Source organism: Zonotrichia albicollis, chromosome 10 (assembly GCF_047830755.1).
Source record: "Zonotrichia albicollis isolate bZonAlb1 chromosome 10, bZonAlb1.hap1, whole genome shotgun sequence".
In the NCBI taxonomy this organism is placed as follows: domain Eukaryota; kingdom Metazoa; phylum Chordata; class Aves; order Passeriformes; family Passerellidae; genus Zonotrichia; species Zonotrichia albicollis.
The window spans coordinates 36480076-36493305 of record NC_133828.1 but is presented as its reverse complement, the minus strand read 5'-3'; the positions used below and the strand labels follow the sequence as shown (position 1 = coordinate 36493305).

The window sequence follows — 13230 nt, the reverse complement described above, 5'->3', positions numbered from 1 at the left end:
TTTTCTGCCAAAAATAGTGCCAAATTTAAAATCTAATTTCCAAATCTCTTATCTGTTTGTGTCTATTTTTCCATCAGAATCTCTATCAGAAGCTTCTTGGCATTAGAGTTCTCTGAGTCTCTGAATACTGCTACTAAGGCTTCTCTAAATGCTTAGCCTGTGCAGATTACAACAGAAAATGGTTGTATGTGCAGAAAGGGAGAAAACTTCAAAAATCCCCTCATGACCAAACACTGATTTTTGGAATAAAGTCTGTAAAATCGTTTCTGAATTGTAACCCATCCTTATCCAGGTCCTTTTTGTCTCCAAGATGATTTGAGGATGTCAAGTTTGCTGCAGTGCTCAGTTTATTCATTCATTGTTAGAGAAATATTTTCCTTTTGTAAGTGAGAAGTAAGCCATATTTGATCTAAGAAGGAAGGGATGTTTTTGGCATATCATCAGTATCAGACCAGTCTTAGAATCCAGATTTTCCTTAACTTGCTTCTGTGGTCTTTGGACACATCTCTGTCTAGGTCTACATTTCAATCCATACTGCCATTTTTGGCTTTGCTGTTCTACTGCAGCAAGGATCTCATGAAGGGACATTGCTGCTCTGATCATTGGGGAAATTTTACCTGGAGTAATTAGCCCCTCTTAACAATAAAACTAAATTTTATTTTTCTAAATGAAATTCAGCTCTTAGGTAACTCAGAAAAGTTAGCAGCAAGGATAGTGAGTGTCAAACAGTTCAATTCACATCTGAATTGTAGTACAAGATGATCCTTAACCCGCTAGTATCTAGCCACACATCATGTGTTCTAATGAACTTCTGTGAATTCTTTGCCTTTTTGATGATCTATTACTTTGTTTTTGTGAAAGGAAGTTATTGTAGGAAACATTTTAAAGGTCCTTTTCCCAGTAAAGGGTTACTGTTTCAAGTCCAGTTAAATACAAGAGTGGGATTTTTTCCAGTAGTTTCAGCATAATTTGCATTGGGCCCTGGATAATGAGCTAAGGTAATTGTGGCATAACTTTCCTTCTAAGTCATCAGTCTCAGATATATTTATGGTTGTCTTTTTTTCCTTATTCTGTCTAGCACTGAGCAAATGCAGTATTACTCCATAGTTTTGTATGGAAAAGGGTGAAGGTACTTAGTTGTTTTTAGGAGGATTTGGCACTGTATCAAAAAAAGTCCCACATTTCATATGGGTGGGATTAATATAGAAATGTAATAGTCTTAAAAAAATTCAAATTCATCAGTCTCTACTTATTAAAAGTGAGAAATTACCATGTTCAGATCACTTCAGATCTCTCTCCTTAAGTAAGTGATCTGGAGGCTGAGCAAGTTGGGGTAGGTCCATCAGGTAGTCTGTGGAGAAACTGAGTTAATCAAGGTGAAGCTGATTTTGGCCTTGTAAAGGACTAAGTAGATGAGGTGAGCCCTGACAGCTGTCCTCCCTCTGTCAGCAGTTTCTCAAAGCTGACACACAGAGAGGAACTACAGAGACTGAGCAGAACTCCCTGGAAAAAACACCTTAACAAATGTCTTTACCATGAGAATTATTTCTAACTGAACTTCCCAGTGAGTGGGGTGCCCTGGGTAAATGCTAGATAATTTGGCCTAATGCATGTAAGCCTGAGAGATGAGAAACATGGTTCAGTGTTATTCAAACACTCAATTATAGAAATTCATTAACTGGTACCATTTGCTACTCAATGTAGGATTATTTTTTTTTTCTTATGCATTTTTCCTGTTGTCCACACACAGGAAGATCAAAGTTTGGGAGGCTTTGGGGCTGATGCACATTTTATTTTTAAAGTTTTTAAACAACATGTGCATGACTGATTTGTTCCTGCTATTGTGTGTGCAAGCTATTGTATTTGGTGTTCACATTTTCACATTTCATATTACAATTTTCTTATTGTTCTATGATATGAAAATAGGTATACAAGCCATTTTTAAATACACCAGGCATCCTACTTAAAAAAACAAGCAAACCAACCAGCTCTTAACAGGGATATCCAGAGTACATTCAGGTCACCTGAAATATATGGTGATTATACACTGATGGGGATTGCAGATACTCAGTTTTATTTATGAATTTAATAATCAGGTTATGAATAAATTATGAAATTATTTATTATGAATTTATTAATAATTTTAAATCAGGGTGATTGAATAGTTTAATCAGTTTTTTATGAATAGGAAACTGAGGTAAGGGAAAGTTAATTGACTCTGGATGCACATGTGTAGTGAGTTGGTGTTACGGTTTTGCTGAGGCTGTGACAATCAGAGTATAAAAGCAATACAGATGGAGGAAATAACTGGTATAGTTGGAAGGTAATGTCAGTTCCCAGGAATGGTGACAGTTCTTCAGGTCTGCTTCATTCCTGAGATAAGCCCTTTGATATGTGGTTGGCAGTTAAGTGATTATTGACAGGGAGTTACAGGTCAGGTCCACCTGTAGAAAAAATGTGTCAAAGGGATATTTAATTACCTGACACTCACACCAGCACCTGGGTGTGCTACACATTATTATGGACTGCAGGGAGAGTGGAAAGAGAGTGGGCTCTGCTGTGCCAAACCACATCAATACTGCATGGGGAAGCTTCTCTTATTCTGCAAACAGACTCTGTGTGTCAGAGGGGTAGGTGATTGCCTGGTCCAGCTTTCTCTAGGTGTGGTATCAAGCTAGAGCACTTGCTGGGAGTCCTATTCCTAGGAAAATGTCCTCTGCCTTGCAGCTCTGCAGTAAATGACAAACAAAATACCTGACCCACTGCACACTCCTTGAGATTTCTGCAGCCCCCCTGCCCCAGGCAGCAGCACCACTGGCTGTTTCCAAGATAGGGAACATGAGGTGTGGGCAGTGAGAGCAGCAGGGCAGGCTGGCAGCCACAGTGCTCCTGTGGGCTCTGCAGCCACACATTCTGCTGATGCTTGTTGTCTGCACTGCCGGTTTTTTGTTTGTTTCTTTCTTTTTTAATACAGGCCTAATACTCTTTGTAAGTAAACGCTATTCAGCAGATAGAGCTGCTCCTGCTTATTAGCTCTTGACCTCATTTCTCTTTCCCTGCCAGCAGTGCATTTGCCTGGACTCACATCTGTTCCCCTTTCTCCCCCACCACTTTCTGTTCATGTTTTTTTTTCCCAGTGCAGCCTCCCCAGCATAAGTGTCTATGTTGGGCAGCCTGTAGCCCTTCCAAGCCGATTACTGTAGTCATTCATTGGTCACTGCACGAGCAGATTAGAGCCACCTGAAAGCCTGCCACAGTCCCTGCTGCAGCCAGTTTATCAGAGCAGCAAAGGGAGATGCTGTCTGAAAAACCAGTTTGTTTTGTTCCTGGCACTCTCCCATCTGGTGTGAGTGGGACCATAAAATATAACCAGGTGGAAGAAAACATTTCAGGTAGGAATCTTTTCCTTCTGTCATGAGAAATGCTCTCTTCAGGTCCTGGGTTGTTTTTCTTTCTGTCTCAGAAGGAGCCTTCTTAGACATTAATCGTTTAAAGAAGGTTATCACTGCAATAAGCAGCCTCTCTTTGGGAGGCCACAGCTCTGTTTCTCTGAGATCCATATTTCTGCCAAAGGTAAGCAAAGAACACTCTTACTTGCCAACACTGATGAAATGTTTGTGACAGCTTATCAAAGTCACTGCTTATTCTAAAGTATTTTGCTTTATTTCAAGCATAATATAAGTGATTGGAGATGACTTTACAAAATATGCCAGTCTAGTCCTATTAAATGTCCAAAAGGCATTCCAGAGCAGTAGCTGGGTGGGACCACTTGTCTGTGTGAGACCTGGTTTCAGAGCACTAAGTGAAAGGGAGAGGGGTTTTGTTACTGTATTGAAAAGTCAGAGATAAACTGTCATGAGCATCAAAACAAACCTCTGTTGCAAAGCTCTCAAGAGTGTCCCAAAGATCTCAGTCCAGCATTCTGTACGGTTCATCAATAGCTATAACCCTTCTAAGTTAGTTTGGGGTTATTGTTTCTAAAATTGCTGCCTTGCAGGACCTCAAGACCAAATGTGGAACAGAATGCCAGCTAGAAACCAAAACTGAAAGGCAAAAGCAAAACATGTGAAAGCTCTTAATGATAGAAGATGTGACATCAATATAAAAAATGCACTCTAAAGACAGTTTCTTATTATAAATCATTTCCAGAAAAGGGGGAACCAAATTTGGATAAAAATGAGGGATGAGTGCATGCAGAATAAGAAAAAATTAAATGTCAGAAATTACATTAACGTTTCTTATAAATAAAATTAAAAGGTGAGATGCTGACAAAAAAAATAATTGAAAAGACAATAAAGAAATGAAAAAAAAGTACCCTTAAATCAACTGTGACATATGATCAAATATTGTGAGCATTAAATTATATGTAGTAGAATAACAGAAAACAGATGATTATTATAAGAGTAGGGAGCAGCCCCAAATTGGTCAAAGCGCAAACTGTCCCACCTTGGATTGCCAAATTCTGTAATGTTCTAAGTTTCAGCTGAAAACATCCAAATACATATAAAACCTGTTCACTGAATATATGCCTGCGTAATTTTAAATGCAGGGGTGTGATGTTACCCCAAAGAATGTTTTCAAGAGCAGCTGATGTGGAGTAGCCAATGGGAACTCCAACAGCCATCAAACTACCTGACAGGATTTGCTCAATCTTTAAAACTCTCCAGAAGTTGCCTAAGGGAAGCATCTATCATTGCTTTGCAGCAGAGGAACAGAACAGAGGGTAGGAACCTTGTACAGCTGTGTGCTACTGGAAGTGCTTCTCTGCAGTTTCATTTTAAAGAAGGCCTGACTGTTGGGCCACATACACAGATCGATCCTCTTTTTTTGTTTTTTTCAGGGTAATGTTTTGGTTCAAAATTTTTTTAATATGAATTAATCAAGAAGAGAAAACTAACCACAAACAATGCCATGCTGGAGCTACCTTATCTTTTATGGACTTAAATGCCAAACAGGTCTTGCTTTGGAATACCTTCCTGACACCAACTATACCCAGAAATACAATGTTTTTGTGGTTTTTTCTCTTTTTTTCCTCTTTATATTAGTCTAACTTAAAATGTGGTTTCTTAGCTCTCAATCTGAGTCTTATTTGTCTTTGAGGGATTCCCTAACAGCATTCTTAGTACAGTATCCTTTTGATGGCTCACCCAAGAGAGGAGCTGAACTGTTTTAATATTACCACAGGATAATTAATTTTGTTTCCCGTGTGGATTTGCCAGAGAAGGGAAAGGCTGAAGGGGCTGTAACTCTTTAGATTGGTGGCATCTTCAGGGACACGTGCTTTATGTGACTGCCTGTTCTTACTGTGCCTCCATTGCATTTCAGCTCATGCACAGCCCAGTTTTTTCTCTAATGGAATTGGTATATCTATGCATCACGACTCCCTGCAATTAAAGTAAAATCTACCTGGGCAGTCACACTAAAATTGAGACTGTACAGGTGTGAGGGTGAAATAAAACTGACTCAGTATAATTCATTTTTTTACTGTGGAGCTAACCTGGCTTGATCTAGTGTCCATGGAGCACCTTTCCTGAAGTTCTGCTTGTCAGACTGGTCTCTGATGCTGGGGAATTTGTTACCAGTGGACAGCTGAGCTGCCTTACAAATGTATTTGGTAGGTATACAAGCTCTCAGGCCTTCCATGGAGTTGCTGTCTGTGACAGTGACAAAAGAGCAATTACTTGATGTAAATAACTTGCAAACAGGGTAAGTCATTAATAAGGCAGACAGTTCTGAAGGCAAAAGCAAACACCACTTTGGCTGCAGAAGCTTCCAGTGAGACTGTCAGGGAGGAATTTGGTCTGCTGACTGCAGAGTGGTCTGCTATGAACCCAGACATCTATTTTGTATCTGACCCCTGCACTCTTCTGGAACTTTCTCTTGAGGAGGGGAAGCAGAGAGGGATGTAGGGAATGCAGTTCTCTTCTCTCTAGAATCCAACAATAGGACTCAAGAGATGGTTGAAAGCTGTGCCAGAAGAAGCTCTGGCTGGACATCAGGAATCACCTTTTGAGAGAGTGGTCAAACACTGGAACAGGCTTCCTAGAGACGTGATCAATGCCCCAAGCCTGTCAGGGTTTAAGGGGTATTTGGACAGTGTCCCTAACAATAGGACCAAACTTTTGGTCTGCTCTGAACTGGTCAGGCAGCTGGACTAGATAATCCTTGTAGTCCCCATTTACCTGAGACAGACGGTTCTATTCTGACTGTTCACCCACACCATGATTCTTACTGGTGCAGCCTTTTGATAGTGGGATTTCTGAGGTGCCATCTCAGTTGCACAGAATCATAGAATGTGCTGAGTTGGAAGGGACCCATCAAGGATCATCAAGCCCAGCTCCTGGCCCTGCACAGGACACCCCAAGAATCCCATCTTGTGCCTGAGAGCCTTGTCCAAATGGCTCTTTAACTCAGGCAGGCTTGGTGCTGTGACCACCTCCCTGGGGAGCCTGTTCCACTGCTCCACTGCAACAACTCAGTTTGCAGAACAAACTGAGCAGGCAAAAGAGGTTAAAATGCTGACCTGCTGGTATCCCATACAAAGGAAGGAGCCTGGGAAGAAGGAGCATACACGGAGCTGCAGGATAGGGCTTGAAGCCTAGCCCAGAGTAAAATAAAGATTTCCAGACAAGATAAAGTGGAACTTGGTCTCCTTTGTATATCCCCAGCCACCCTGACTGGTACAGGCTTAGGGCATTGTCAGTCTTAGGTTAACTGTTTTTCTGTGTTGTGCAAGGACAGCATGCAGACTATAACTTGTTCCGGCTCTTAAATCTTATCTTCCATTTACAAAAAACAGACTATAATTGCAAAAAAATGATGGGAGGTAAATGTGTAAATAACATTGCTAGGTCATTGAACACCTAGTTCTCATGACCTAAGTTTGTAAAATGGCATACTAACCTGAGATCTCTAATAAAGCAGAAATGTTCCTAGATGTCTCAGGAACATAAAGGTCTCATACGTTTTAATGCCATTATAAATCAAGTTTTGAATTTTTGAAAAACTTGTAGAAAATGGTATGCCTCATGCCTGAGGCAAAGACACTTTACAGAAAGACAAATATGTGTCTTCATATTAATTTTTTGCCCTATAAAATCTCTTAACTTTACAGATTGCATTGTTAGCTTAAGATTTAGTAATGGCTGGATTTGTTTACACCAAAAACATTTGAGGATGTGAAACTCTTTTCAAGCTTGAGATGTGTGTGTGAACCCAAGTCTTGTTTTGAGAGGTTTTAGTGGAATCTGGTGCTTCTCTCTCTGAGCCGGCTCACACAGAACTTTGTGAGTTAAGCATTCTCCTCAGCTCAGTTGAGTTATTGGCCTGTGGGCCAGACTGATATTTAAGCACCATAAATGGTAAATGTTGCCGAGGCAGCCCTTCCGCACGGCTCGGAGCAGGCATTGCTTGGCAGCCAGCCCCACAATGCTGGCAAACAGATTCCTCCAGTATAATTAAACCTCTTGTAAGACTTAACACTGCAAGGTTTTGCCGTGTTCTGAACATAAGGCAGCAAACTCTCTATTCTTCGTGTGTCCTTGACTTGTGATCAGTTGTAACCCTGGCCTTGGCCACTGAGTTGGTGCACTGGAGCTGTGTGTAAATGCAGTGCTGTAGCTGACCCAGCTTGAGCTGGGGGCTGGAAAGGCCAATCTCCAGAAGCTCCTTCCAAACTCAGTTATTGTGTGATTCTGTGCAGCGCTCAGCATGCTGAAGTCCTGATATTTCAACAGGAGATGTCAGCATTCTGCAGCTCACATGAAAATGCCTTCAGTACATCAGGGTAGGCAGATGAACAAGAAAATTTCCTAGACTAGATGATCTCCATAAAATGTTAACTGATTTGACTATAACCCAGGTCTAGTCTTTGGAAACTTTCTTAAAGGTTGCATCCTCATATGGATATTCTTCTTCAGTTTCAGCAGCAAAGCTGGGAATAGGAATGGCACTGTGCAATTATTGATTCTTTTTTTCCTTCTCTCAAGGATATAGATTTATCTGTGTCTTTTACCTTAGAATATAAATAGTTGGTTGCATAATTGCCATTAAACCGGTACAGGTGTATTGTACAATTGACTTGTACTAGGTTAGCTGTTCAGTGCGGCATGAATTTTCCCCTTTTCTATTAGATATGCACATTCAGGTCAATAATTCACCATTGCTTATCAATATAAGTATGTTTACAAATATGCTGAAGTCCTAAGTCCTGATCCAGGTCAAGGCTTAACAGAATTCAAATTTATTTCAGTTTAGACCCACATCTAACATTAAGATTCTTCTTGCAATAACTTCCAGTCTGCAGATATGCAGAGGTTAAATTTATGTAAGGACTCTTTAAAACCTGGATTGAGAAAATTCAAATAAAAGGAGAGCATTTTTTATCACTCTAAATTTCTAATAATACAGGTTAATAAATAATCCATATTTGTATATAGTCAGTGTAGATTGATTATCTTACTATTGATTACACAATTCATGGAGCACAGAATAAGAGATTAGTAGAAATAATTTTACATCAAAGATAATATATCTTTTCGCATTGCCATCTGAATATACCAAGAATTTGTATTTTTCCTAAGAAATTGAAAGAATTTAAATTCTCCTTAATCTCTATGGATTTAATGCAGTAAGTGGCTTTTTTCAACATAGATTTGAGTGCTTATTAGAGTGCCTTTCTAATAAAAAATGAACCCTCAGGGGTAAGGGAATGTGGTGGGAAGAGCCTATATTCCTTTTGCTTTGTTGAAAATATATGTGGGTATAAAAAGCACCATTTACATGCTTTGCTTACTATTTCTGGTCTCCCAGGCTGTGTTTCCCACTGAGTTGTGCATCTTATTACTTGCTGTTTCCCAACATTCATGCATATTAAAGCCTAAGGAAAGGCAAAGAACAGGAAACTTTTAAGTGGGATCATTGTGATGGACTTTTGAATCTATCTTTGTAACACCTTATCAAAAACCTGTTGAAATGACAGAGGGATCACTGTCCATTAGAAAGGTTCCAAAAGGGCTAACACATTATGCCAGGCTCTGTGCAAAAATTGTTCTCTGTGAGATGCCTCTCAGAAAATCATAGCTCTCTTCTGTATTATCTTACTGTATTTAACCTGTGTAAAACCAACAGCTGTGGCTATAAAATGGTGGCAGCTTTTGTAAGCTACAATAAAGTACATTAGACACAAGGTCTGAAAAGAAGTCATTGAAATGTACCTGTGTTTTATCAAGCCCGTCTGTAGGAGCAGAAGGTAGGGCTCTCTAATGTCCCCCATGAACTGAGGAAATTGAGTGTACCAGCAGAAGCTGATTGAGGAGGTGAAAGGGACAGAGAAAATTAACTGACAGAGGAATTTTTCGTAACTGTGTGTTGACTCTTGTATTCTTATTTTTCATTCTTAGAGATGAGCCTACTCCTATGTGAGAGCAAAAAGTATTAAGAGTGATGAGGGAGCTATTAAATGGCTGTAGGTGATTAGAGAGCATTAACATAATAGACAGAGATCAGATCTCCTCTTTTTTCACATCCAGCTGAATAAGCTTGAGGATGCATAGATACATAATGAAGTCATGCCTTTATGCTAATGTCAAACAAAATTTTCCTTGGGTTCCAGATTTCCTTTCTGGTGCCAGATGTGCCGTATTCTTATTGTCCGTAGTTTTGGCAGCAGAAATACCCTGCAGTGTTATGAAAGAGGATGTTGCAGCCAGGAGCACAGTGACTGGCAGTACCTCAGCTGGGAACTTCACCTCTGCCTTCTTCTTTTCCTCCTGTCCTCCCTGAGAGCTATGGATTTTGAACCCCAGCAGAGTTTATGTGGTCAAAGGGACTTTGGAGGAATGAGGGAAAGCAAGCACTAATCCTGGCCAGGACTTTCTGTGCAGTTTGTTATTTGTGTCCTGTTTTCATTTCTGCTTCCCTACTATTTTCCTGGTACAGGTCATGGATTTTGTTCCTGATGGATGAAACTAGCAAGCACCTAGCAGTGACCAGGGAATGTGAACTTCTGTGGTTGTTGCACTTGAAGCCACCCTTTTGCAAACAGCTTTTTGTGTATGGTTTTCCTTTCAATATTTTAGTGTCAAAATAAGGCCAGGTGTTTTCAAAAGGAAGTAAAATCACACAGTATCTTTTCAACATAAATAGAAATAAGAGTTATTTGCTTAATCTCAAATGATCAGCATCTCATCTTTTCACTCCAAAATCAATTTTATTGTTGTTTTTCCAAAGAAGACCTGTAAGGCTAAAATTGAAGGAGCCCTTAGGTATATTATATGTAGAGTACTGCTATTACTTTGTAAAACTGTAAAATGTTAAAGCATTCATCAAACATTGAGTCACTGCATAGTGCTATCATAAATAAACAACTAAAAGCATTTACAAGCTTTGGAAGAATGTGAAAATAGTTAACATTCAGGCTTTGTAATTTGGCCTCTGCAAGATTGTACCAGTCCCTTCTGAAAAAATGCAATGATTTTAGACTAAATAACAGAATTTAAATGGACTGCATTTTCTTGTGTAAAACATCTGTGAGAAACTAAAGTTGTCAGTAGGTAACTTTAATTTTTTCTAAGTCTAGAAGTCCACAACATCAAATTTTAAGTAAAGGAAAAAAAAAATTTACATTAAATCAGCCCTCATGCTTTCTTAATGAAATAGCATTTTTGTGTTAGAACTAAAGTCTTTTTAATTGTTGCTGCTACATCAATAAATATTTGATTATTTTTGTGGTATTCTGATTAAATTGTTGGTATAAAATGCTGTGATTAACATACACTTCTAAACAGCAGCCTAAGATTAAAGATCTCCTTTAAAACTGTATATTTTTAGAGTAGGGGGGAAAGCTTGTGTTTTGAAGAAACCCTGTTCAAGTTGCCATGAAATCAGACTTATTAGCTATATATTTGCTGTGTCCTTGATGACACATGTTTGGGTAAGAATTCTGATTGTTTTAGCCATGATTCCTTTGTTTGTCTAGAGCCACACCTCTGCTTTTGATTTTCTTTCCCTGCTTTCCTCTTCTTGTATATCTGCCTTCTAGATTTGCAGTGTTATCAGTTATTTCAGTGAAAAGCATAACAAGAACTTTTATTTAACTATACTTTTCATTCTTTTTTTTTCCCTATGCCTTTTTCCTGTCTTACTATTTTATTGGGATTTTTTTTCCTTTTTTTTCCCTTTCTTTTCCCCTTTTTTCATTATGTGGATTTCTTCTTTCCCCCACATTTTGTGACAGTTTCCCTTTGAGGGACAAAGGGATTTCCTGCAGGGCATTAGAGCAGGGAAGGTGCGTGTGCTGATATTGCTTAGTACAGCAGTTTCTCTGAGTAACCATTACACAACAGAGGGCTATGGTGAACCACAGAAGTTTATTTCTCTGGATGAGTTTCCCCCAGCTTCTTGCCTGTTTTCTGTGCAGCATTAGTCACTTCCAAGCAGGTGCTGTGGGAAGCCCTAAGGCTGATCAGTGTGGTCTGATGGTGAATCAGGCACTGCAGAGTTGTGCTTCCATAGCACCAATCCAAATGGGTCTCACTCAGGTCCCATATTTCCATTCTCACATGCATCAATGTCTCCCTGCTCAGTGCCAAGAAAAGACCTGCAGCATGAGCCAGTGAGACAAGATTTTGGCTAGAAAAAGCTTTGCTAGAGAAGAGGAAAAACTTCCCCTCCAGGCTGCTTCCAAATTTATGCTGAGCTCAAATTACCCCAGTACAAACTTGACTTTTTACTTCCAGGAGGTTCAGTTGGCTTTCTCAGTGAGTTGCTGTCTTTGTTTTCTGATCACTAATTTTATGAATTGTGGTTTTCCTCCAGCCTATCACTTTCTGTAATACTATTTTGGATGTGATTGATATTCCTTTGTAAATTTTGAAGGTAGGGATAAGCAAAATAAAAATGTTTTCATTTGTGGATAGAACGTAGGGCTGGAATTTTAAAGGCAAGGCGTAAGAGATCTGAAAACAAGCTAAACCAAACAAAAAGTGTATCCAAGGGACTGATAAATATTTATGACTTTTATATTTGGTCATGATCACTGTTTGGGCTTCAGAAGTGTCATTGCTCAGGTTTTTAGAGCAGGAGCAGACTTCCTGGTCTACTGTAACATATAGATAGCTAAATGGTCTTGTCTCATAGCCTCTGAATGGCTGGGGCTAGTGGAAACAGCATATCACAGATAGACTTTAAAGTCAATTATTTAATTCTAAATTCCCTCAGTACTTGATTGTGCAGCCTCAAAAGAAAAAACTAAAAGCCCTAATCCAACAGTTTTCTGATATATATTAATAACCTCAGGTTTCAGTTTTTCCCATCATCAATCAATTGTTGAACTGAAGTACAGGAGAAGAGTGTGGTGACCTCAAACCTACTGGATATTGACCATCTAACAATCTAAATGGTTTGTAATTACTTACGGAGTTACAAATCCTGTGCTGCAATGAGTTCACATTTCTAACTCATCAATCACAGCAATGGCAACTTGTAACATCCTCTAGAGTTTTCAGATTAATTTAGCAGTGATTACAGGCACTGAATTTTTGGTTACAAGTTTTTGGGTTGCTTTGATTTTTTTTTTTTTTTTTTTTTAACCTGAGAATATGTGCTTGGGGAAAAATGACTGTAATTTCTCAGCGATATTCTATGACATCTGTTAACAATGATTTAAGATGATTCTCGGAAGAAAGACAGTTCCATTCCTATTTCTTGTCTTTCTACTTTGAATACTGGCAAGGCAAAACAGCTATATTAGGTGGTTTCAGTTATTTTTTGCCTTCTGAGAGCTGAAGCAAAACCACTGTCTTGAAATCATGTTGAGCCTAAGGTCAGTTAAAGTTTGTCATGAAAATTCCAGTAAGAGACCCCTTTTGTTTTTTTCCTGACTTCACAGAAAAGAAGAGCAGCAAGAAGGCAGAGAATGCACAGGCTACAAAGTTAAACAAGACTTTTGCACCCATCTTCCTCCAGGGCCTGACTGACCTCAAAGTAATGGATGGAAGTCAAGTGATAATGACTGTGGAGGTATCAGGTGTGTAGCTATAGAACAGTATTACATAAAAAATTAAATCCTGCTGCAAAGTGTGTAGTTTTTTCCATATTTTTAGCCAGTATCTTTACATTTGGAAATATTTCTAGGAACCAGATTTAAAAGCTAGGTCTAATGTGATCTTCAGTGTGGCTTAACATTGTCCATTTTTAACATCAGACCTGTAGAAGAGTTTCTTGACTGGA

General features: G+C 39.1%; 1 protein-coding gene across 5 annotated transcripts in view; it reads left to right on the top strand.

The window, feature by feature from the left end:
• MYLK (myosin light chain kinase) overlaps positions 1-13230 on the top strand; it is a 197022-nt gene that overhangs the window by 101271 nt on the left and 82521 nt on the right. For 4 of the 5 annotated variants that reach the window (XM_014265771.3, XM_014265772.3, XM_074548806.1 and 1 more), the window contains one exon: positions 12890-13027. In XM_014265771.3, coding sequence (XP_014121246.2) covers positions 12890-13027 — 138 coding nt within the window. Of the gene's footprint in view, positions 1-3252; positions 3393-12889; positions 13028-13230 lie in introns of those variants that run through there. The other variant, XM_074548807.1, reaches the window with a different exon arrangement.